The following is a 24,069-nucleotide window of genomic DNA, read 5'->3' on the forward strand; positions in this document are numbered from 1 at the left end:
TATATATATATATATATATATGTATGTATGTATATATATATATATATATATATATATATATATATATATATATATATATATATATATATATATATATATATATATATATATATATATATATATATATATATATATATATATATATATATATATATATATATATATATATAATTGTGTGTGTGTGTGTGTGTGTGAGTGTGTGCATAGCTGTTTGTTGCCTTTTTCATGAAATGTGCATTATGGCAATGGAATACCACCACAAAAAAAGGTTCTACATTAATATCAAATTGATAACTTTGTCCATCTCTTGCTAAAATCATTGATTTTAAAAGGACAGCAGCAGTAGCTTCTCCCAGCAGCCATCAAGGCAATAGCAACAATGGCAGGAATAGCAGACTGCCTTCATCTTGAGTCTGTTGCCACATAAGAATGTAAATACTTTGTTGGATCAACATTTTTTCCCTCAAGTGTGAAGGAGTGTTGCTGTTTCAGAGAATATTTGCAAGCTAAATTCTACTACTCTAGTAGGAGCTGTAAAGGTTTATATAATATTTGTCAAATGCTGGTAATCTATTTTTCATAAAAATGACAATAGTTCATGCGAGGTGAATAATGTTGAGGAACTAATTATTTTTGTGGTTTATAAAATATTGTTTGACCTACTTGAAATAAAGACCAAGGTGGATTAATGATACATTATTACAAGAGGCATCACCAGGGGAACATAATGAAGTGAAGATAAGATTATGTTGAGTGTCTGCAGTGTTTGGAGAGTATAAATAGTTGGTTATGTGCAAAGAAAAGAATTAGCAGAATGTCAGCAGGCATTGCGAGTTTGTACATTATTTCACAAAGGTGCATAGGAGTTCCTTTGTGTGGAACTTCAGTCCTTAATACCCCACTTCGGTATCCTGCGTCTTGTACTACATGCCTCCTATCAAGTAGATCTATGCAAATCAGTTTTAGCGTTCCCTTCCTTCCACCACACAATACTCTTCCAAGCCGCTCGTCAGTCCTAGCCTTTCTCAGTGGTGTCACCCTTCCCACCGGCCCAGCATGTTCAGTGTTCTCAGCAGATATTGTGCCATTGTGTGGTGGAGCTCATCGATGTGTTTGCCCTCGTCTAGGTAGGACCACAAGTGCCACATATTATAGTATCTCCGACAGCAAGGATGATTCATTATGATAGTGGAGCTGCAGAAGTATTTTCCTGTGATGATGTGTACAGTTATGTTAAATATCAACAATGTGCTCGACCTCATTTCTTATGCGTGTGTTTGATTCACCTGCTTAATATACTGTTTGAGGGGAGAGAGAGATAGACTTATACTTTCCCGTTATTTATTTTTTATCAACCTCACATAAAGAAGAGTGGATATTTGCCCTCATTCTTCCCTTTCAGAATTTTTTGCATATCAGGCTCATGAGAGGGAGAGAATGAGAGAGAGAGATAGACTTATACTTTCCCCTTATTTATTTTTTATCAACCTCACATAAAGAAGAGTGGATATTTGCCTTCATTCTTCCCTTTCAGAATTTTTTGCATATCAAGCTCATGAGAGGGAGAGAATGAGAGAGAGAGAGATAGCCTTATACCTTCCCCTTATTTATTTTTTATCAACCTCACATAAAAAAGAAAGGAGTGGATATTTGCATGCATTCTTCCCTCTCAGAAATTTTTGCATATCAAGCTCATGAGAGGGAGAGAAAGAGAGAGACAGAGTTTAACCCACTCATCAAGCACGGGAGGGTGTATTTCTGTGTTTATCGGAAGCACGAACTCGAGAGAGGCGGCGGGAGGCAGATGAGGAGCGTAGTATTTCCCGCCAAAAATATCCCGCTGGCAGCCCCGCCCTCGGAGTAACCAACCAGCGGCGGTGCGTCGTGGGCTTCGCGGCCCAGCGCAAAACTCGGTGTTGCCTTAAATGGCGACGCCGGTTGTTTGTGTGGAATTTTCTAGTCACTCAACGTCTGTTTAGCATACAAATCCATTGTGTTCACTGGGCTACTGAAATGACTGAATGTGCATGTACCGTTCTGAGCGAGGTCATGATGTAACTGGGAGGGATGTTTCTACTTCGCATTTTTTTTTCTTTTCTTTTTTTACGTGACAGGCTAAAAGACGATACATTAATGTTCTTCAAACTTTCCCTGATGTGAATTAGTTGTAGTTTATGCAATGGCCCCTCAGACCAGTTGCCAGTCTTGTAGTTTTTACAGTGGCACGTCGCAGTAGGTGCCAGCATATAATAATCATCTGCTCTCGTATCCTTAGTTGAATGAAACTGAGCAATGCCTCTAACTCAAACGAGCTAACCATTGAAACATTATCATTAACCTTACTAGCCCAGTGGTATAAGCATTCAAGCATATGCTCTAAAAAATATGAAAAAGTAACTAATGTGTAACGATCTGTTTTGTTTTGGTACAAAACAACTGTTGTTTGCTGTGAGCGTTTACTTTCTTATTAAACTAAACTTCTGTTATGAGGAGCAGGGTGTCTTTAGTGCTCATATAATTATTCAGCTAGAGCGAAAGTCTGACAAAGAACCAACCTATACCTTTGGGTTTTTGTCCCATCCATCAAAGCGACTAAAAATTTGTTTTGCACATTTTACTGTGGCCGGGTGATAGGAGCTGTCAAAACACTGTGAAAGATCAGCGTCACGTCACGGCAAACAACTGGCCATCGCCTTTCAAGTTCACCCGGGATGCCGTCAACTGCTTGTTTACATTCGTCTCGATATTATCTAACGCGACAAACTTTGGCGGGCGTGACTCCAACCACACACAAAACTTCACAAGTAGCACGAGTAGTATGCAGTTGTATGGAAACACCAGGCAGTCTGATAAAGAACGAGCCACCTGCCAAGTGCCAAGTGGTGGTGGATGCAGGCTGCTTGGCCACCCAACACGAGGAGTCAGCCACCTGTTGGACGCCGCTGTTTTGCTGTCGTCTCGTTAGTCCGTGTGTCTCGTCTCAGTGAGTCGGGGGTTCGGAACGCTGCAGGCTGGGAGTGAGCAGTGCGCGGCTGCACGTCATCCAGTAAGCAGGTGCGGACAGGAAAATTTGAGAAAGAGAAAACCGTCAGATACACGTCCTCGGTGGTGCATTTTTGTTGCTATTGTTGCACTCAGGACCTTGACGGGTGTCTGTGGTCCGTCGCAGCTTAGCAACGCCCCTGCAGGCAGCCAACCACACCCACTGCAGTGTCTTATCCTCACTTCTCTCCAGAAAGTTCCACCACCAACACGCGAGACAGTGTTTAGTGATACCGTGTAGCTCTGCCCGCCCGGTCCCTCGACAGCCCGTCCTCACATAGTACGAACTCGTCCCCTACCGGACCCTCTACAGCGTCTCACAATGCCGCTCATGGCGATGCAAAACGTTGACCTGAACTGTGCAGGAGAACCTGAGACGCTTGAGCCCCACCACGTGAGTAATGAGTTGTTGCTATGATGCTGCCCACTTGACACCTGTGTTGCTGCTTACCTGGTTAATGAAGATCTCTCGTCATAGGTTGGAGGGTAAAGACTTATTCCTTGTTATTTTGCTTTGCTAAGTACATTAATGACAACATTATCTTCAGTGTGTGTGTGTGTGTGTGTGTGCGTGTTTCAGTATCTCAAAGATGAGAAACATTGAATTGTGCAATGCCATAATAGTTTGATAGGGTCTGCTCAAAAACACAAATATCCTAAGGGGGGAGAGAAGGGTGTAGTAAATTGTTATGAATGTGACAAGATAGTAAGGGGGTGGGGGGGGCAGCCGTGTGGTACATACATTTTCAAAATTTTATCTTATGTTTGAAGTCTTAGGAGATGTGGAAATCAAATAAATGGCAAGAGAACATTTTCATTTCATTTTCATCTTGGATTTTTTTTATAATTTAACAATTGTTTAAGATTCTCTCTCTCTCTCTCTCTCTCTCTCTCTCTCTCTCTCTCTCTCTCTCTCCCCTCCAAGATTTGCACAAAATTTCAGCTTGGTCGGATAGATGGGAGATGCCCTTTAACGTAGACAAGTGCCAGGTCCTTCAAGTTGGAATAAGAAATAAGAAGTTCGATTACGAAATGCGCGGCGTCAAACTCAAATGCGTTCAATGCGTTAAGGAACTGGGGGTCAAAATCGCGTAAAACCTCAAATTCTTACAGCAATGCATCGATGCAGCAAATAAAGTGAACAGAATGTTGGGCTTCATTAAAAGAAACTTTTTATTCAAAAATAAGGATGTCATACTTCCGCTCTACGAGAGTTTAGTAAGACCCCTCTTGGAATATGCGGTATAGTTTTGGTCTCCACACCATGCAAAGGACATTGCTAAATTAGATGGTGTTCAGCATCGGGCAAAGAAAATGATCCCTTCCTTGCGCAACAAATCCTACGAAGAAAGGCTTTCCACTCTTAACATGTTCTCTCTTGAGAAACGTCGCCTCCCTCCCCTCGGATTCACGAATGTGGACAAATCAAAATTGTTTATGATCGATAACACTTTGCGAACGAGGAATAATGGCACAAAATTTAATTGTAGGCAAGTAAATTCAGACTGCACCAAATTTTTCTTCACCAACGTTGTAGTGCGAGAATGGAATAAGCTCCCAGCTTCAGTGGTCCAGTGTAACACGATTGACTCCTTTAAAAACAAGCTCGACCGACACTTCCTTCAACTTAATATTAACTAGTTAACTAGAGTTGAAATGAAAAGTTTTGGAGCCATCTGATTAATGTAGAATCACTTCGGTTTAAGGACAGACCACCTAGTCTGGACCATGGGGTCTGTGTGGTCTGATTTTTCAATGTAAATCTATGTAAATCTCTCTCTCTCTCTCTCTCTCTCTCTCTCTCTCTCTCTCTCTCTCTCTCTCTCTCTCTCTCTCTCTCTCTCTGCGGTCAGTATCAAACGGGACAGCAGCGTCTGTGCGAGCCAAAATATTCTCGCCCACGCAGCGGTGTCGCATCCATCGTTGTGTAGCATTGTAACGGCTCCTTAACACGCACAATATACACCCGAGGAATGCCTGGCTCTTTGTGTCTTGTCTCGCGCGGAAAAGTGTGTAAAGAGCTGCTCCTGGGCACGTATACTGGGATCAGGAGGAACACGACCAAAATATTCAGGGTTGCAAGGTCACGACTCACATTGCTTATCTTCTATTGCTTGCGCTCTCTCTCTCTCTCTCTCTCTCTCTCTCTCTCTCTCTCTCTCTCTCCCTAAATACCTGAAATTTGATATTTTCCTCCCCTCGCCTTTCGATCCTTCTCACTTTTTCCTTCATTATTTTCTCTTATTTCACTCTTGTTTTCTTTAATCTTTCATCCTTCCTTTCCTTTCCCACTTTCTTTTCGGCTCTTCAGTTTTCCAATCTATCCCTCTTTCGTTTGTTCATGTTCTTCGCCTTCAACCCTCAAACTCGAGATTTTAAAATTTCAAGAAGAAAAAAAGGTAGATTTCAGGGTTTAGAGGTACCCCTGGAATGAGCAGGCCAAATATTCATGTCCCTGCGTTAACGAGTGGATCGTCCCGGGGTGCTTGATTTTTTTCTTTCATCTTGCTCTGCCTTTCATCTTGCTCTGCCTTTTGTCTCACGGTAAGTCTCGTTGCCCTGTTGGCTTGTCCCAAAGTACGTGAGCTAAGTGAAGGCCACAGTTAGAACAACTGATCAAATTTGAGGCATATCCGCTGAGACTCTGAGAGCGAGGTGAGATGAGGGTCCTGGGTGAAACAAAGGGTCCCTGGGAATACGGCTGTGGAGTTCACAGGCCTGAAACAAGGAAAGAAAAATCACAGCCTGAAACTGAAACCAATATGAACACTTCCTGGAAAATGAATAGGAAAAAAAAATACGTAGAAAAGAACGTTTAAGCTGTGAGTTGTGCGTGGGAGTGAGTGAAGGGTATGAGATGGGGTTAGTAAGAAGAAGGAAAAGTTAGTGTTAAGGTGAGGGTATGTAATGAGCGGTTAGGGTCAACTCTTTGAATTGAAGAAACAGCCGACAAAAGTGAGCAGGTGTATGTTGTTGATTTGGTGAATGTTATACCTGTAGTGCGTACGGTCACGTCCGATCAAATATGAAAAAAAGAGGTATATTAGCGTTGAAGGTGTTTGTGCTATAGAGAGCCAAGACAAGCTACGGAATTATATAAATTTGCGACTAATATTTTCTCGGAGTAGACTTCGTTGCTCTTTGTATCTTTTAGGGGGGAGGGATGACATCACAACACACACCGAGGATACATAAATTCTCTTCTCAAGTATTTTTTTTTTTATAGTAAAGGAAACAGCTCAAGGAAAAAAAAAATGAATAAAAAGCCCGCTAATCACTGCTTATATAAAAAGAGTTCAGAGGAGTGGCCGAAAGATAGGTCAATTTCGGGAGGAGAGATGTCCTGATACGCTCCTCTTGAAAGAGTTCAAGTCGTAGGCAGGAGGAAATACTGATAAAGGAAGATTGTTCCAGGGTTTACTAGCGTGAGGGATGAAAGAGTGAGGATGCTGGTTAACTCTTACATAAGGGATTTGGACAGAATAGAAATGAGCTTGAATTGAAAGTCGTGTGCAGCGGGGCCGCGGGAGGGTGGGAGGCATGCAGTCAGCAAGTTCAGAAGAGCAGTCAGCGTGAAAATATCGATAGAAGACAGAAAGAGATGCAACATGGTGGCGGAATTTAAGGGGTAGAAGACTGTCAGTAAGTGAAGGGAGTATCATGAATGTATCATGCGATTCATTCTACATTTGCGTTCTTTTGTATATGGTTGTTTGCCGATGAGGTTTTCTTTGTATGTTTTCTTCCCTGCCATTGCCGTGGTGCAGCATGCCGAGCTACGAATCCGCGGGTCTGAGTTCAAACCCTGGCCCGGGCAGTTGGTGCACATGCGCATTCCACTCAGCTGTTCATCCTTCCTTTCGGGCAGGTCGATAAATAGGTAAATGGGGAATCCTGTGGAAGACAAACGTTCGGTGCTTCAATAAAAGTAAAATGCTTTAATTTTGCAAGGTAAAGTTAGGTTTGGGGTTTATAGAGAGGTTTATAATTATAGAGAGGTTTACAATTAGTTGCTCTCAGGTATCCATCCGCTTCAGTTCATTCGTCCTCTATATTCAGGTTCGGGAGTTTTGGGACACTAAAAGTTTTCGTATATCTCAGTTCTGACTTGGGATGAGCAGGCAGGGGACGGCGTTACGGGGCGTGGGTGGGTGGGTATGTGGAGAAGGGTTTGTTGGAAGGTCTTTTGGCTTTACGTGGGGCTGGTTTCTCTTGTAAATTCCTTGTTGTTGTTGTTGTTGTTGTTGTTGTTGTTGTTGTTGTTGTTGTTGTTGTTGTAATGGACTGGCAGGGGATGGCGGTAGGGGGGCGTTAAGTAGGCAGATATATGGAGAATAGTTTGTAGCTGTATTGGTTAATCCCCCCTAGTACTCCTTAACAAAAAAAAAAAAAGTGCTTTTCCACCACATAAGATACTTCTTGTACATTACTTGTGAGACGATTTTAGGGGGCGCTTGATGTCACTCACTGCCTAAAACAGGTTATATATATGTGCTTCCCCACCCCAAAAATCTCGCAGTCCCTCAAGACCCCAAGTTTGTATACATAGTGGACATGAAAGGAAATAAAAAGGAAATAGGGGAAAGAGTAATTGTACATAGTTACTGAGGTGTTGGCTTTTCGCGGGGATTTATTTCCATTGTAACTTACGTGCTATTTTATTTTTTAATTTTTTTTCGCGTTCTTTCCATTTGTTTTTGTTTGTGTTGAGACGTGGCAAGCAGGTGATGGCAGTAAGGGATCGAGGTAGTGTTGGGTAGTGCAGTTTGTGGTGTTGGATTCTATGGAGTAGCATTGTTAACTTCACACTTATATAAATACTGCGGCAGTTTTCTCACTTTCTGTATATTATTGAGCGTAAATAAGACATGAATGAACCGTAAAGCTATTTCCTCCCTCCTTCCTCTCTCATATATTTTTTTTTCGCCCTACTCTCATTTCTTACTTTCTTTCACCTCCCTCCTATCTCTCTCTCGCCCCCCTTTCCCCCACCCCCTCCCTCTCTTCCCTTCCCTCTCCCTCCTGCCTCGGTAATGACCCTCCCTCCCTTCTTTCCTTCCCTCCTTCCTCTGCAATGTTTTTTTTTTTTGTTTTTCACCCTCCTCTCCTTCCTACCTTCTTCCATCCACCTCCTTCATATCCTTCTCTTTGTTTTTTCTCTCCATCCTACCTTCTTCCATCCACCTCCTTCATATCCTTCTCTTTGCTTTTTTCCCCTCCCTCTCCTCACCCCCCTACTCTCTCTTCTCTCAGTAATGCCCTTTGGTTCTATATAAGGGCACGTCTTTAATATTATCTTGCATCACTTGATAATTAGTGTAAAATTCTCTTTGTACATAAAATGAAGTTGAAAACCCTCTGCCCGAAATAATTCTGGTGATAGTTGAGATCAAAACGCTCGGGCTGTAAAAATGCCAATTATAGGAGTAGCAAAAGAAGGAGTAGGAAAAGATGATGATGATGATGACATACACACACACACACACACACACACAGAGAGAGAGAGAGAGAGAGAGAGAGAGAGAGAGAGAGAGAGAGAGAGAGAGAGAGAGAGAGACCCAGTGACTTGGCGAGGGATTCATCTGCTACGTAAAACTCGCATATCTTGTGGATCGGTTGTTCTCTCCTGCCTGCCTACATTCCTCCTCCACCCTCCCACTCCGCCTTTGCCTGTCTTACACACTTCATTCCTCGTTCCCTCTTCCCTTCCTCTCCTCGGTCCATCTGTCCTTCCTTCTTTCTCAATCTTCATTCCTTCCCCATGTCCTCTTCCCGGTCTCTCTGTTTCCCTTTCCTCTCCCTCCCTGTCTCCCTCTTTAATGTTGACAAATGCAAAGTCATGCACATTGGGTCCAGAAATAATAACCATACATATACATACATCATGTATGGGAAGCCTATGCAGGAGGTGCAGTAGGAATCGGATCTAGGAGTCACCATCAACATTGACCTGAAACACGCGAAGCACTGTAAAAAAACATATAACAAAGCCAGCACTATGCTCGGGTTCATAGTTAGGAACTCCGAGTGTAAAACGCCAGATGTAATGTTATCCTTATATAATTCCATGGTAAGACCGCACCTTGAGTGTGCAGTGTAATTCTTGTCTCCTGGTAACAGGAAGGACATTGAATTACTGGAAAGGGTTCAACCTTAAGGGCTCAACCGTACGAGGAACGACTCAAGCGATTCAATCAATCCCTTTACACTGGAGAAAAGACCCCTACGAGGGGATATGATTCAAGTCTTCAAGTACCTGAAAAAGCTTAATAACGTCGATCACTCCAAGTTCTTTCAACTGCAAATCAAATCAAGAACTAGAAATAACGGTATACCCATTCAGTCGAGTCGATACAGCACAGGCATTGGCAGGAGTTTCTTTTCTAACCGAGTCATCCAACACTGGAACAATCTTCCCTCAGAAGTAGTAAACGTGAATATCATAAACTCCTTCAAAAATTAAATCGCCCGTCATCTCGTTGCGTCAGGAGTAAACTGAATACCGAATTGTTTTAATCTGCTCTGCGGGCACCAAGTGGCTGTCGAGCAGATTAAATCACCAGAGCGGGCAACCTCGTAATGAGCCAATAGGTTTTCTGTTGCCTGCATTTCCATGTTTCCATGTTTCCTTTCTTCCCTCTCATTCTTTCCTTTCCTGTGTATACTCCCCTCAGTCCCTTTGCTTCCCTTCCCTCTCCCTCCTCTCTCCTTCAATCCTTCTTTCCCTCTCACTCCTCATTCCCTCTCCCCCGTCCCCTCATCATTCCCTTTGGCTCCTTTGGTTCCCTTCTCACCCCTTACTTGCTGTCCTTCCTTTCCTCTCACTCCTTACTCCCTTCCACTATTCTCTCTCCTTCCTCACTCCTTCTATCCTTCTTTCCCTCTCCCTTGTTCTCTCATCAGTCCCTTTGCTTTCTTCCTTCTCACTTCTTTACTCCCTCTGCCTATCCTCCCCTTGATTCTCGTGTTTCCTCTCCCTTTGTTTTTCTTTTTATCTATTCCCTGCGTCCGTTCCCCCTTCAGTCATTATGTTCTTCCTTCCCTCTCTCCTTATTTCGTCTCCGTCCCAAGATTAGGAGGAAGCACACAGGAACAGAAGCTTGGAAACGCCCCTTTGATATATTTAAAAAGTAGAAAATCGTCTTTATTAATCTAAGTCTCGTACACTCCGGAAGAGGGAGCCACCGATGCCCCTTCGTGTATTTGTTGGTCGCCTCCGTAGCTAAACAGTGTGGCTAAGAAAATAAAGCGATGGGCAGCGTTATGGAGGTAAATATTTACTGAGGTAACTATAACAGGTGTCGCGAGTGTTTATGTTTGGCGCTGCTCATCATCACGTATTTACCTCCGTCCCTCCCGCACTCCCTGCCTTTACTCCCTCCCTCCATCCCTCCCCCCTCCTTCACCCCCTCCCTCCTTCACTCCCTCCAAGTGTCTTTGTTGGAAAAGAAAAGAAAAATAAACAACAGCCAAAGTTCAGTATTTTCTGAGACGACACAGCATCAGTGAGTTGACGAAGATTTAGTAATCAACCTTTTTTTTTTGTTCATCAAAAAGCAATAAAGCGAACAGTTCAAATTCAAGTGATTTCGGAAAACTAAAATGCAAATCGTTAACACATGATCACTCATTTTGCAAGGAAAATACAAACAGACAAGTCATCACGAATTTATATTGATAAAAAAATATTGAAATTTACTCCCTAAAGGTGACGCTGACAACATAATTTTATCATCACGTTATATGATCTTCGGGGGAGCGGCGGATTTATATCGAATGAACCTAAAATAATATAGTTGGAGTCATACCCAATGACTACACATGGTCTCGGTGCTCATCTCCGTCACACTGGCCCTTGAGCCCGTGGCGGGATGAAGCCATCGCCCCGGGACGCAGGGCAGCGTGACATCCGGGCTACCACAGACTTTATCTTCCCCAGGTTTCCTCAGGTACTGAATTAAATTGCTGACAACATAATAAAAAAATAAATGCATAATGAGACAAAAACTGCCACTGTTAACCCGTCCGCTGCGATTGGCACGGATTTCGCCGTCACTGGTAGCCTGGTAACATTTGCTCCCAGGTCTTTCTATGCCTCTGTGGTGGGTAGTGGAGTGTTTCCCATGTGGTATTGGTATCCTGGATGACCTCACATTTTTCTTCACTAAATTGGAGCAGCCATTTTTTGTTCCACTCCTGTAGCTTGGTGATGTCTTCTTGTAGGATATCCGCATCCAAGGGGTTAAACTCGGTAATACTAGTAAAGGTGTGGAATCAACAATAAAGAAAATGTTTTAATTATAAATCCTCATGAATGTATTATGAAGAATCAGTGAGTGCCGAAATTGTTAATAGAGCCAAGTCACCAAATCCTCTCCCCGGCCATGAATCTGCCTAACCTCCATTGCAAGCTCTCAAATGTGTCGGCATCAATTAAATACCTGTCCTGTCTTTGTCCCATTCTCGTTCATCCCGCTCGGCAGCGTTGGCACGGGAGCTTCAGGGAAAGCATTTATATTCCTACTTTTTGCATCTCAATTATTCACGTAAAATTCTGCCGCGGCACGTGGCGCACACACACACACACACACACACACACACACACACACACACACACACACACGCACGAGGAGTCAAGGCTTACATAAATCCGGAGACAGGCGACGCAGTGAGGCTGAGGTGGAGCATCATTGCGCGTGCTGACTGTGTTCGTGCACTTGCTCTTTTTTTTGCAGTAAACGAAGCATCTGAAGGGGACGAATAAAATAAAAAAAAGCCCTCAATCAGCCGCTCCTATAAAAAAACGAAAAAAAAAAAAACGAGAAGCCAAAAGGAAAGGGTCAGTATCGGATGGAGATTGAGGGATTTTTTTTTTCATTATCTCAATACTTATAATACATGTTGGTCTGTTTATTTTATGACTCACTTGGCTACACTGAAATGAAAAACTCTTGCCCTCTCCACCGACTGGCTCAGCTATTTATTCATTTGCTTGCCTATTTCTTATGTTTGCTAATCCCCCACCTGCTCATTTGCGCATATATAATTTGTTTGTTTGGGCAGTGTTTAGATTGTTAAGTGGCTTGGCGTGGTGTGCTCAGCTGGGCCTCGGCACTCCTCCCACACTCCCTTTTCTTTCCTCTTTTCCCTCTCTTTGTCCCCGTTCTCTCTTCTCCTCCCACTTCTCCTTTCCTCTTTTCCCTCTCCTTGTCCCTCTTTCCCTCCTTCCCTTTCTCCTTCCTCTCCACTCTTCCTCTCCTCCTTCCTTTTCTCTCCCATTCCTCCTCTGCTCTTTCCTCTTCGTCCCCTCAGTAGTGAAGGCCTACAATGGCCGTCACGAGGTATTTTGAATGTGTTCCTTGGCCCGCACTCTGCCTTCCTTCCTGTCCCCCTTCCTTGTTTTCCTTCCAAGCTTCCTTTATTTTTCTTCTTTCCACCCTCTGCTCCCGCCTTCCCGTCTGCCTGTCTTTCCTTCTTTGTTTTCCTTTCGCTCTTCCTTCATTTCCGTGCCTGGCTCCTCCCCATCACTCTCCCTTCCTTGCTTCCCTAATTATTTTTTTCTGAAGTTAATGTCAGGGTGTCGTCAGCTGTCACTCGTCAATGTCAAAACCGATGTGCGTCTGTTGTCGTTAGCTTCAGACACCTGTACATATAAATATCTTGTTATTGTGATGATGGTGATTAACTTTTTTTACGAGACCAATGCTGTATAGTTATTGTGGTTCATGCAGGCTACTTTTTGAGTAAGTCAAGATCAATTGCAGGGATTTTAAGAGTAGTAGCAAGCTTATCGGCAGTCAACCCGCTGCTGAATCAAATTTATTGCATTGTTTTTTTTTATTCTTTCGTTTCATTTAAGTTTTTGAGAACATTAAAGAAACGTTGTTGTTGCTGTCCTTGTGCTTGGGGTTGAAGCTGCTGCATATATATTCCTTTTTTTCCCTTCATTATTCGTCACCCTAATAATAACATCGCCCCGGCGGCTTCTTTTGTTTCGTCGTTATGGGCTGATCCTTTTTATTATCCCTTCAGGAGCGGGTCATTTAACCTTTTATCCCCGGCTTTTGACTGAAGTTCTCTAGATGAAAGATATCAGGTCATGCAAAAAGACAGCCACTAACAAGATGCTGTCCCTATCTTATACGATTAACGATAGAGTGAAGGGTACACCACACCCACCCTCGGACGCCACATCTTGATACTTCTGGTCACCATAATCTATTTGCAATGACACACACTCGGGCAGGTGCGGGGGTTGAAGTGGCGTATAGTTGATTGGCGGCGTCACTCATTACTGCTAGTTACTGTGTCTGGCAGCGTGACAAAATACTGTTCGGCTACAGATGATGGCTCGGCAACTCTTTACCTCGGCTCCCTAACTGACACGAACATCGACCCGTCCCGCGTGTGTTGGTTGGATGTGTTGGTGAATCGAGCTGACCATGGACGATTACAGAAACAGCGAAATAAGTTTATTTTTATTTTTTTACAACAAAGGAGACAGCTGAAGGGCACACACAAAAAAGGAAACAATAATAAAAAAAAAGCCCGCTACTCGCTGCTCCTAAAAAAAAAAAAAATCAAAAGATGTAGAACTAAATGTAGAACTAAACGATGCGAGACAGTAAATAAAGTATGGCAAAATAACGTGCATGGTTAATCTTTATGTAGCTACTCGTTATTTGCTGACTTGATGAACCTAACAATTAAATATTACAGTGGTGTTGTGTTGGTCCTCTAACGTTGCTTGTTTTCTTTTGAGAGATTATTTATGTATATCTGATTTCATTGATTCTGTTATTTAGTGTTAGTTATTATTATCGTTGTTGTTGTTACTGTTATTATTGTCATTACTCTTACTTATTGTCAGTATTGTTACATATAAACATCATCTTTGCTTCATCCTCACATCTGGTTCCTTTGATCTCACTTCTCTCCTCACCTTTTCCAACTCACCTTTCCTTCTCCTGTTCATCCCTTGCCACGAGTCACGTTCATCATTAACCTGCCACGGAGACACACACACAAAAAAAAAAAAAATCTCTCTCTCTCTCTCTCTCTCTCTCTCTCTCTCTCTCTCTCTCTCTCTCTCTCAGGACAACCCACTAAATACAGGATGACGAATACAGTGATACTCGATTTAGTGTCCCTTCAATCAGTGAGTATTCAGTGTAACAGTCCAGTGCATCGGTAAGTAAGAGTGAACACTGGCGGCGGCGGAGAGGCACCGAGTATCAGTTGAAAAAGACAACATGAGCCGGCGCCCAAGTACGTTTGTCATAAATCTTAATAGAACTATATAAAATTTTGTGAAGTATTCCACTAAACTGAGCGATCATGATGAAAGTTGTGAAGGAGGTGGCGGGAATTATTCCACCATAAAAAAATGTTTGCTGTGTGTTGCGTTCTCTGGCACAACACTGTTCCACAAACACACAGTCGTTTTATTTTGTATCCGTGAAATTCATTCCTACGCACTAAACTCACCCTTTCCTCGTTCATTTTACTAATATACTGACAGGGAAAGAATTTCTCGCAGGCACTTTCGACCCAGCACAACACACTTTCGTATTTCTTCCCATTATTTCTCTTCGGCTTTATTTATTTTCCCTTTATATCTCTCCACTTTACTTTCCTCCTCTATGCAGGAGTTGTCTTCCTCTTTACTAACGCATCTTCCTCCCCCCCCACCCAGCGGGACGCCATCAAGGAGAATGAAATCCTCATCTGGATCTACAACATGATCGACGAGGTGGCGAGAGTCGACTTCGAGTTCTTCCTCAAGGACGGCTGCATCCTCTGCAAGTAAGTCATCCAGGTTTATCACCTCGTGCAGGGAAAAATATAGGGCAGCGGTATGGCCCGCGGTGGCGCTGTTAGGTTTGAATCGAGTTTTCCCGGGGCGTGGCGTGCCAATTCTCCTGACAGAGGGAATGGCCGTGAAGCTGCCCCGCTAAAGAGCCGTCATTAGTTCTGTTTGCCTCAGATGTTTAGAACGGCGCAAAAAACATCTTCAAAATTAGTGACTTCATAAATGTAGATCAGAAAGAAAATGCGGCAATGTGGAAAAAAGAACAAGGAACTGCAAATACGTAATATTTTTTATGATGATTATAGTAATTATAAAAATAATAACAAGAAGAAGGAGAAGAACAAGAACAAAAAGAACAAGAAAAAGAACAAAAATTAGAAAGGGAAAAAGAAAAAGATAGAAAAAAAAGAAAAATAAAGAAAATAAAGGGGAAAATGAAAAAAAAGAAAAACAAAAAAAATAAGGAAAACAAAAATGAAAACTAGACATTGGACACTCTAACGAATGCAAACCGCCTGCTGCCAACACCCTCTGGTCGGAGTGCTCAAAATGTGAAAATATGCAATTAAGTCTTGGGCGAGGTCCTGCCCTGCTTCACCTCTCAAAACTCTTGCCAGTATTATTTTTGACCTGGTGACTTTGACCTTTGACCTTTAAAATCGAACTTGTCCTGTGTGGGGCCATTAGTAGTCCACCTATTAAGTTTCAACATTAAAACTGTAATGGTTCAAAAGTTATCGCGTTACAGACAAAAAACAATTTACACAGCTGAAAACAATACCTACCGCAAAATTCTTCTGCGGGCGGTAAAGAGGAAAAGCAAAAAAACACCAACTAACCATAGAAAATGTTAATAACTTCAGTAATAATTAAGAGTGAAGAAACAAACGCCAGCCACCGCCCTTATCACCACACGCGTCGCCCACACACCAATATTTCCTCCCAAACACGACATGGCTCTGTGGTCGCCGTGACTAATTGCTGTGGTGGGATTAAACACATATTCCACTAAAGATAAATGGTTAAATATATGCAGAAACCTGTCTATATAACTTTCCTGGTATCTCCTTTATTATCAGTGACGCTCTTTAGTAGTTTCGCTTGTCCTCTCCAATCACCGTCTTGCCTTGGTCTTGCCCTGGTTTTGGCTTCACGGGAGCGCCATTTGTATTGACTTATTTTACTTACTTCCTTCTTTCCTCCCTTTCTTCCTTCCTACCTTCATTCATTCATTCATTCATTCCTTTCTTTCTTTCTTTCTTTCTTTCTTTCTTCTTTTCCTTCCCTCCTTCCTTCCTTCCTCAGCCTCACGTTTCGGTATCCAGTTCTACCTCAACGAAACTATTCACAACGTCTCCCTCGCAACAGAACACTTACGACAGTCTCCTTCTTTCGTCCTTGGATGTGAATCAAGTCAGCGTCATATTTTCCCCTTTCCTTCCTTCCTCAAAGTGTCCTCTCCGTACAACTCTCAGAGGGCTTCAGATCATCGTATCCCTCGCAAAGGACCACTGACGGCGGCCTCCTTTCCTGCTCCTCACGTAAATCAAGTCAACATCATATTTTCCCCTTTCCTTCCTTCCTCAAAGCGTCACGTATAACTCTCAAAAGGCTTCAAGTTATCGTATCCGTCGTAAAGGAACAGTGCCGGCGGCCTCTCTCGTTGCTCGTCGGGCGTATAAATCAAGTTAATCTTTTTTTGCACTTCAGAGGCAGCAGCCGCCGCATCAGAGCGAGTTTTTTGCCACCCGGGTATTTCCATCAACCTCCCTCACCCGGAAGCTGGCACGCGCCCAAGACGTCGAACCCTGGGCGTGATAGCGCGGCTGTGTTGTTGTCGGGTGTGAGGCGACGGGTGGGTGGGGGTGGGGGGGGGCATGGAAGGGGGAAGGGGAAGGTTGGGGAGGCTAGTGGTGTGGGCGTGACGCGTAGTGTGGTGTAGATGTGGTGTGGGTGTGGTAGTTCATGTGTTGTGGTTGTGGTGGTAGTGGTCGAGTGGGAGAGGATTGTGGTATGGGTGTCGCGTATATAGTGTGGGTTGGGTGTGGGTGGAGGAGGGAATGGTAGGTCATGCTGCGTGAATGGGTGGGGGGCGCTGTGGTGTGGGGGTGGCGTGTTATTGTTCTGGTGAGAGGATTGTGGTGTGTGGAAGGTGGTGCGCATGTTATCGTAGTGGTGGAATGGAATGAGTGTGGTGTAGCTGTGGTGTGTCTATATTATTATGTGGGGGGGGGGGGGGGACGAGGGCTATGGTGTCTCTGTGGCGCTGAGTGTGGCGTGGGTGTGGGTGTGTAGGGGTAGTGGTTCTTAGTTTGCGTGGGTGTAGATGTGGGCGTGGTGGATTCATTCGGTGTTGCAGATAAGTGGTGTTGCTGTGGTGGTGTGGGTTTACTATGTAGAGAGTGATTGCTTCTTGTTTGGTGCGTGTGAATATGGTTGAGTGTATACGTTGAAATTGGTGAGCGGTGGTCGTGTGGGTGTGGGGAGTGGTTGTCTCTTGTGTGGTGAAGTAAGTGCGGTTGATTCGTTAAAGAATGTAGCATACGTTGAGATTGTTGAGCGGTGGTCGTGTGTGTGTGGGATGTGGTTGTTTCTTGTATGGTGATGTATCATGTAAGTGTGGTTGATTCGTTAAAGAATGTAACATACGTTGAAATTGGTGAGCGGTGGTCGGGTGGGTGTGGGGAGTGGTTGTTTCTTGTTTGGTGATGTAAGTGTGGTTGATTCGTTAAAGAATGTAACATACGTTGAAATTGGTGAGCGGTGATTGTGTGGCTGTGTAAATGTGTTTTTATGTGACCCAATACAGAAATAAATGTGCAGGATCCACAATCAGGACATGAGGTCTCCAGCCGGCAACGGTGATCAGTTTTTAGCAGCAAATGACGTCACAAAGAGTACAGATTTATATTTATTTCATGCACTGACGGTAAACAGTTTGACAATGATTTATAAATATTTGGTGCGATGAATGCCTAAAGGACTTCTCGCGACATGTGTTTATCACTTTTAAAATCTAGAGTTCTCGCCTTGAGTGCCATCTGTCGACGAGCACCCATGCGGAACCTTTCAACATTATATAGGGGACATATTTTTGAGTACACCCTTTCCCTCTTCTATTTTCACCTCTTCATCCCTCACCTCGCCCTTCTCTGCCCTTCTCTTTCACCTTTCATCCTCCTCTCCCTCACCATATACATCCTCTTACTACCTGGTCAAACTAATGAACAGCATCAGGTGTCTGTGTACAGCTGCTTCACTCCTCTCTCACCCTCTAAACCCCTTCACTTTGTCCGTCTCTGCATTTTTTTCTAAGCCCCTCACTTTACTTTTCCTTATCTAAACTCTCACTTTTTAAAACCCTTCACTCTTCTAAACCCTTGACTTTCCAACCCTCACTTTCCGTCCCTGCGTTTTTCCTCGAGTTCTTATGTTCTCTTTCTCCTTACACACCTTCCTCTTCCTTCGGCAGGCTAATGAACAGAATCAAGTATGGCAGTATAGCCGTTTCCCTCTTCAGCCTTCTAAACTCTCACTTTTTAAAACCCTTCACTCTTCTAAACCCTTGCCTTTCCAACCCTCACTTTCCGTCCCTGCGTTTTTCCTCGAGTTCTTATGTCTTTCTCCTTACACACCTTCCTCTTCCCTCGGCAGGCTAGTAAACAGAACAACTATGCCAGGACAGCCGTTTCCCTCTTCCTTTCCTCTTCAGCCCTCAAAACAAAAAGAAAAGAAAGAAAAAGACAAAACAAAAGGACACTGTCAAATTCGCAGCCGTAAAACTACAAGAAAAGAAAAAGAGGAAGGAAAAAAAAAGAGAAACTCGGACAAGAAGAAAATTACTAAACGGCTCACCCTGCTTTTTTTCAGTTCTGTCCTTCATACGACTTGCTCCTTACCATATCCCCTTCCATTCCTGCACACGATCCTGCTAGCTATTCAGGATCATGAGCCGCATAGTGTGTGCTTGTGCAGGCTTTTTACTCCTCGTCCACTTTACTCTCGCTCTGTCCTCTCTGCCTTGCTCCTTTGCTTTCTTTTATCTCCCTTTTCAACGTTTTGTTTACCTTGCCGGGCTAATAAATAACAACAGCATCATCATCATTATTATCATCATCATTGTCTTCATTATCAACCTCATCATTATTACCTCCGCCAACGAAGTTATCACCAGGTTATATCATCATCATCATCATCGTCATCGTCTTCATTATCAACCTCATCTTTATTTTCATTGTCATTATCACCACCATCATCATCATCATCATCATCATCATCATCGTTTTCATTATCAACGTCATCATTATTCTCATTGCCATTATCACCACCATCATCCTTATCATCATCATCATCATCATCATCATCATCGTCTTCATTATCAACCTCATCATTATTCTCATTGTCATTATCACCATCATCATCATCATCATCATCATCGTCATCGTCTTCATTATCAACCTTGCATGGCTTTATTTGACATTGACATTTGACCATCATCATCATCAGTTCATCATCATCATCAAAGTTTCCAAAAATATCAATTTCATCAAATTTCGAAACAAATGCTTCCATTATCACCAGGATCATCAGTTGATGCCCATACCAATTTTCATCATCATCGTTTTCATTGTCAACGTCATCATTATTCTCATTGCCATTATCACCACCATCATCATCATCATCATCATCATCATCGTCTTCATTATCAACCTCATCATTATTCTCATTGTCATTATCATCACCATCATCATTATCATTACCATCATCATCATTATTTTTAGCCATTATTACTCCACTGAAATACAAAGGCCTTCCCTAACGTCCTCCACCTCAATAAGCGCACGCCACCGTGCTTCAACAAAGGCTCTAATTTTATTTCTTCACTTGGTTCTCTTTTTTCATGCAATTCCTTGGTTGCCCTTCTGTTACTTTGGTTGTTGTGGACTCTATCACGACATGGCATGCCCAGGTCCATTTCTTATTTTTAATCTTGATTAGAATAACATTAACCTTAGCATTAACCAAGAGAAGATGGCGCCACTATAAACACCTGCCTGCGCCAATATGGGTTGGGGCCGACTACCATACAGGCCCCTCAAGCAAGCCTACCGGCGATATAGGCGTAGTCATAGAAAAAAAAATAGAAAAAAAACATGTTCCTCGCTTCCTGTCTTTTCATGCTATTAAACCCAACCCAGCATTTTTCACCTCGTTCCACTCGGGGCATTTCTTAGATTTCTCTAGAGCTCCGTGAGGCGCCACTTCTCCCAACGCCACGTAAGGAATTGCAGCACACACTAATAGCAGCTACTCTGTCTGTTTGTGTCCTTATTATTACTGAAGATATTTAACATTTATTATGGTAGGTGTTCTCTTGCTTTTATTCTCTTGCTTATGTTCTTTTTTCTTTTCCTTATTTTCTTCTTTTCTTTTGTCTGATTTTCTTGTTTTCTTTTTCTTTTCTTATTTTCTTTTTCAGAGTACGTTGCAGGTTTTCCAATTGTCTTTCTTATTTCTTTTTCATGAATTGCATTTGGACTAGTTCTTTGTTTGTCGCAATTACCTGTATATCTCGTACTCTTAGAAGGGTGTCGTTTCCGATGATTACCTGTTCAACCAACTGTTTATTCAATATGGACTTTATTTTTCTTCATATTCATCTCCACACTTAATTTTAGTCTCCCTCTGTGTGTAGTTCTTTGGTCGTTCTTTGTAAGTTCTCCTTAAATTCACTTTCTTAAACTGTAATCTGCGAATATAAGGTTGATATTGTATTTTCCATCTCTCCCGCCTGCTGAATAAATAATAATAATAATAATAATAATAATAATAATGATAATAATAATAAATCCTTTCATACTCCTCCTAAGTAAGCCGTTAATGATTTCAAATATATCGTGTCACCTCACCAAGCATCTTTCGTAGCCAGAATAATATAATTTTCTCGCTCTATTGTGGTTTTGGATGGTTGCCGTGCTCGCTCTCTCTCTCTCTCTCTCTCTCTCTCTCTCTCTCTCTCTCTCTCTCTCTCTCTCTCTCTCTCTCTCTCTCTCTCTCTCCCCCCCCCCCCCGACACACACACACACCTCTACCTCGGTTCTTCCCCATTTATCTCTCCCGTTTTCAGCTCGTAAATTCTCGGACACAACCGCCGCTCACATTAACTGTCGAGTTCTAATAACTTGTTCTTTTGGGTTCATGGTACAGTATAATGAGCAAACTACCACCAGGTTCGTAAAACTACCCCAGAAAGTGCTTAAAACTCCTACGAAAGCCTTGTCAAATAAGTGAGCTTGGGCGCCGAATTGTTTAAGCATATGACCGGTAAAACAAGACACATTCGCTTCTCTCATCACCTATTTCTAGAGGTCAACGAGGGGGTCAGTCGTGTTCTAATGATTGTCTCTTCAGGTTCATGGTACAGATGAAAGGTCACACTACCACCAGGATCAAAAACTACTCCTGGAAATGCCCACAACTCCTACGAAAGCCTTGTCAAATATGTGTTGCTGGGCGAGGAAATGTCATAATACGACCCTATCCCAGGCTGATATTACAAGACACATTGCCATATCACATCAGCTATTTCTAAAGGTCAAAGAGGAGATCAGTCGGGTTCTAGTGAGTGTTTCTTCAGGTTCATGGTACAGAAGAAGGGTCACACTACCACCAGGATCAAAAACTACTCCTGGAAATGCCCATAACTCATACGAAAGCCTCGTCAAATATGTGTTGCTGGACGAGGAAATGTCTTAAAATACGACCCTATTGCAAGACATTTCGCCGCCCAAGAACACATATTTGACAAGGCTTTCGTTGGAGTTGTGGGCATTTCCAGGAGTAGTTTTATGACCCTGGTGGTAGTTTGACCCTTCTTCCGCACCATGAGCTTCGAGAAACACTCATTAGAACCCGACTGACCCCCTCCTTGGCCTTTAGAGTTAGATGATGTGAGAAGCGAAAGTGCCTTATAATACCGACCTATGACCCTTGCACCACTTCCCCTCCCGTCCCCAGACTCATGAACCGCATCAAGCCCGGGTGCATCCCCGAGGAGACCATCACGTGGGAGGGCGCGCGCAGCAAGCAGACCAACATCAAGAACTTCCTGCACGAGGCGGAGGCGTACGGCGTGCCCAAGGCCAAGCTGTTCCACGTCGAGGACCTCCTCCACCTCAGACACATTCCCAGGGTCGCGCGATGCATCTGGGCCCTCGCTAAGCAGGTGGTTGAGGGGTGTGGGAGTGGAGGGTGCTCGTGTGTGGGGGTGTAGGGTGAGAACGGGGTGAGGGGGTGAGTGTGTGTGTGTGTGTGTGTGTGTGTGTGTGTGTGTGTGTGTGTGTGTGTGTGTGTGTGTGTGTGTGTGTGTGTGTGTGTGTGTGTGTGTGTGTGTGTGTGTGTGTGTGTGTGTGTGTGTGTGTGTGTGTACCACTATTTTTTTTTACCTTTGTCGTGCCTGCCTCTTATTCGTCTTTTTTTTTTTTTTCAATTTTTTCTCTCTCTAAAACAAAAGTAAACAAAAGATCGAGCCACAAATAATGTAAAAAACGTTTCCAAGCAATATGAGAATAAGTCGCAGGTTCCGAGGAAGAGTTATTCAAATCTGTTCCTTCTGTTTCCAGTCTCGTTAATGTGCATGCCTCACTTTTCATCCTCTTGTGACAGGTGGCCGAGGACCCCAACATGGGCGCGGACTGTCCCAGGCTTGGTGACGAGCCGAGCTTCATGCAGGAACAGAAGAAGAAGGTGGACGTGCCCGGACACAGGGACACCAAGGACGTGTTGGCGCAGCTCACCGCCGAGAAGAAGAAAGAGGAAAAGAAGTCGACGAAGCATTCTCTGTACAATTAATGGCCGTGGGCAGGAGAATGGAGACAGGAACAGACAGCGAAAACATTGACGAGGAAAGTTTTCGAGGAAGTATTTTCAACGGAGCCGTGGCTGTCCATAGAGTAGGTGACCAAACAAATATGTCGTCTGCACCTGTAGTAGGTTGTCAGGTTGCCAGGTATTCGTCACGCACAGGACGGGTTGAAGTTGTTAGTCCAGTAGTGTCTGCAGTAGTTGGTTCCCAAATGTCTCCTTAGTCTCCTCTGGTTAACTGTGATTCTCAAAGGGTTTCTTCGATTTGAATACGTAGCGGAGAGCATGTGTCCTGCACTTCCTGCATGTGAGATATTCTAATTATTGATAGACTGTAGGAAATAGGAACATAAACTTCCTCAAAATGAAGTTTTTGTAATGATCGGTTGGAGAACGTAGATACTGCACAAAATAAAGATTTGTAGAGGATATGTTTTACAGAATAGATAGTAGAAGGCAATTTTATTTCATGCCTTTATGCTAGTCTGAGTTGTAAGTAACATTAAGTCTTGGTGTTCGGGGCCTGGTGGGCAGCCCAGCACCACCGCCACGCAGCGCCGCAGCCTCGTGGAGTTCACTGATTTTGAGCCCAGCGATTAACGCTGACCATTGAACGAGAAACGAAGGTTGGGCGTAAATTAGGAAAAGTGGAGCAAATATTGGGTATCTAAATAGTAAAAACCAAGTATGAGTATCTACGTCAGGCGGTGCTGCCCGGGCCGGTGTGGGTGTGGCGCCAAGTCTCGTTCCCCTGATTTGGTTTGTCCGGGCTTTGTTTACATATACAAAGAGTGGATGAATTTCGACTCGGTACCGTGTCTTTTGTCGACTGCTTGTCGGGATCTGTCCCACCCAAGTTTATGTATATTTTTTATAAAAATAAATGATGATGTATGTATGTATATAACTAGGATATCAACAATCACTCTTCTTCTTGTTCTTTTGGCCTGTTCCACTTTGCATCGCTTTTTAGGTCCTCCTTGGTATTTCTTCACACTTAGATGCTTCTCTTAGTTACTCTGTGATAGTAGAAGTTGGGTTCCGCGATGCGCAGATCAGGATGGGACAAACCAAATCAAGGGGACGAGACACCGCCACACCGGGCTTGGCTGCGTGTGGTGGGCGTGCTGCTGCCCTCACCACCTCAGGGCCTCGGTCACGAAGTCACGTGTTGCGTCATCGTCATCGTCAGCAGGAAGCTGACGGAAAAGCGCCGCCAACACGTAATCAATCCCTAGGTTTATTAGTTGTTAATACATGGGGTTTGTTCCTTGAAATCAACTTTAATTTTCCTTTTCGAAACATAAAAGGCTTTCTTTTTTGTGAGAATACAATAAAGCCTTTTCATTAGA

The 24,069-nt window shown here is 43.3% G+C and overlaps 1 protein-coding gene across 1 annotated transcript; it reads left to right on the forward strand.

Annotated features, from left to right (window-relative positions):
- Nucleotides 1-2,901: 2,901 nt before the first annotated feature.
- On the forward strand, nt 2,902-24,069 carry LOC127003765 (myophilin-like). The gene is made up of 4 exons (XM_050870772.1): nt 2,902-3,436; nt 14,738-14,847; nt 21,872-22,079; nt 22,520-24,069. The coding sequence occupies exons 1-4, from the start codon at nt 3,365-3,367 to the stop codon at nt 22,703-22,705; spliced, it is 576 nt and encodes a 191-aa protein (XP_050726729.1). The 5' UTR covers nt 2,902-3,364; the 3' UTR covers nt 22,706-24,069.

Source organism: Eriocheir sinensis, chromosome 26 (genome assembly GCF_024679095.1).
Source record: "Eriocheir sinensis breed Jianghai 21 chromosome 26, ASM2467909v1, whole genome shotgun sequence".
NCBI lineage: Eukaryota > Metazoa > Arthropoda > Malacostraca > Decapoda > Varunidae > Eriocheir > Eriocheir sinensis.

Coding starts and splice junctions, on each gene's coding strand:
- LOC127003765 (XM_050870772.1), top strand. CDS start 3,365: ATGCCGCTCATGGCGATGCAAAACGTTGACCTGAACTGTGCAGGAGAA. Junction 14,848..21,871: donor GACGGCTGCATCCTCTGCAA/GTAAGTCATCCA, acceptor TCCCGTCCCCAG/ACTCATGAACCGCATCAAGC. Junction 22,080..22,519: donor TCTGGGCCCTCGCTAAGCAG/GTGGTTGAGGGG, acceptor CTCTTGTGACAG/GTGGCCGAGGACCCCAACAT.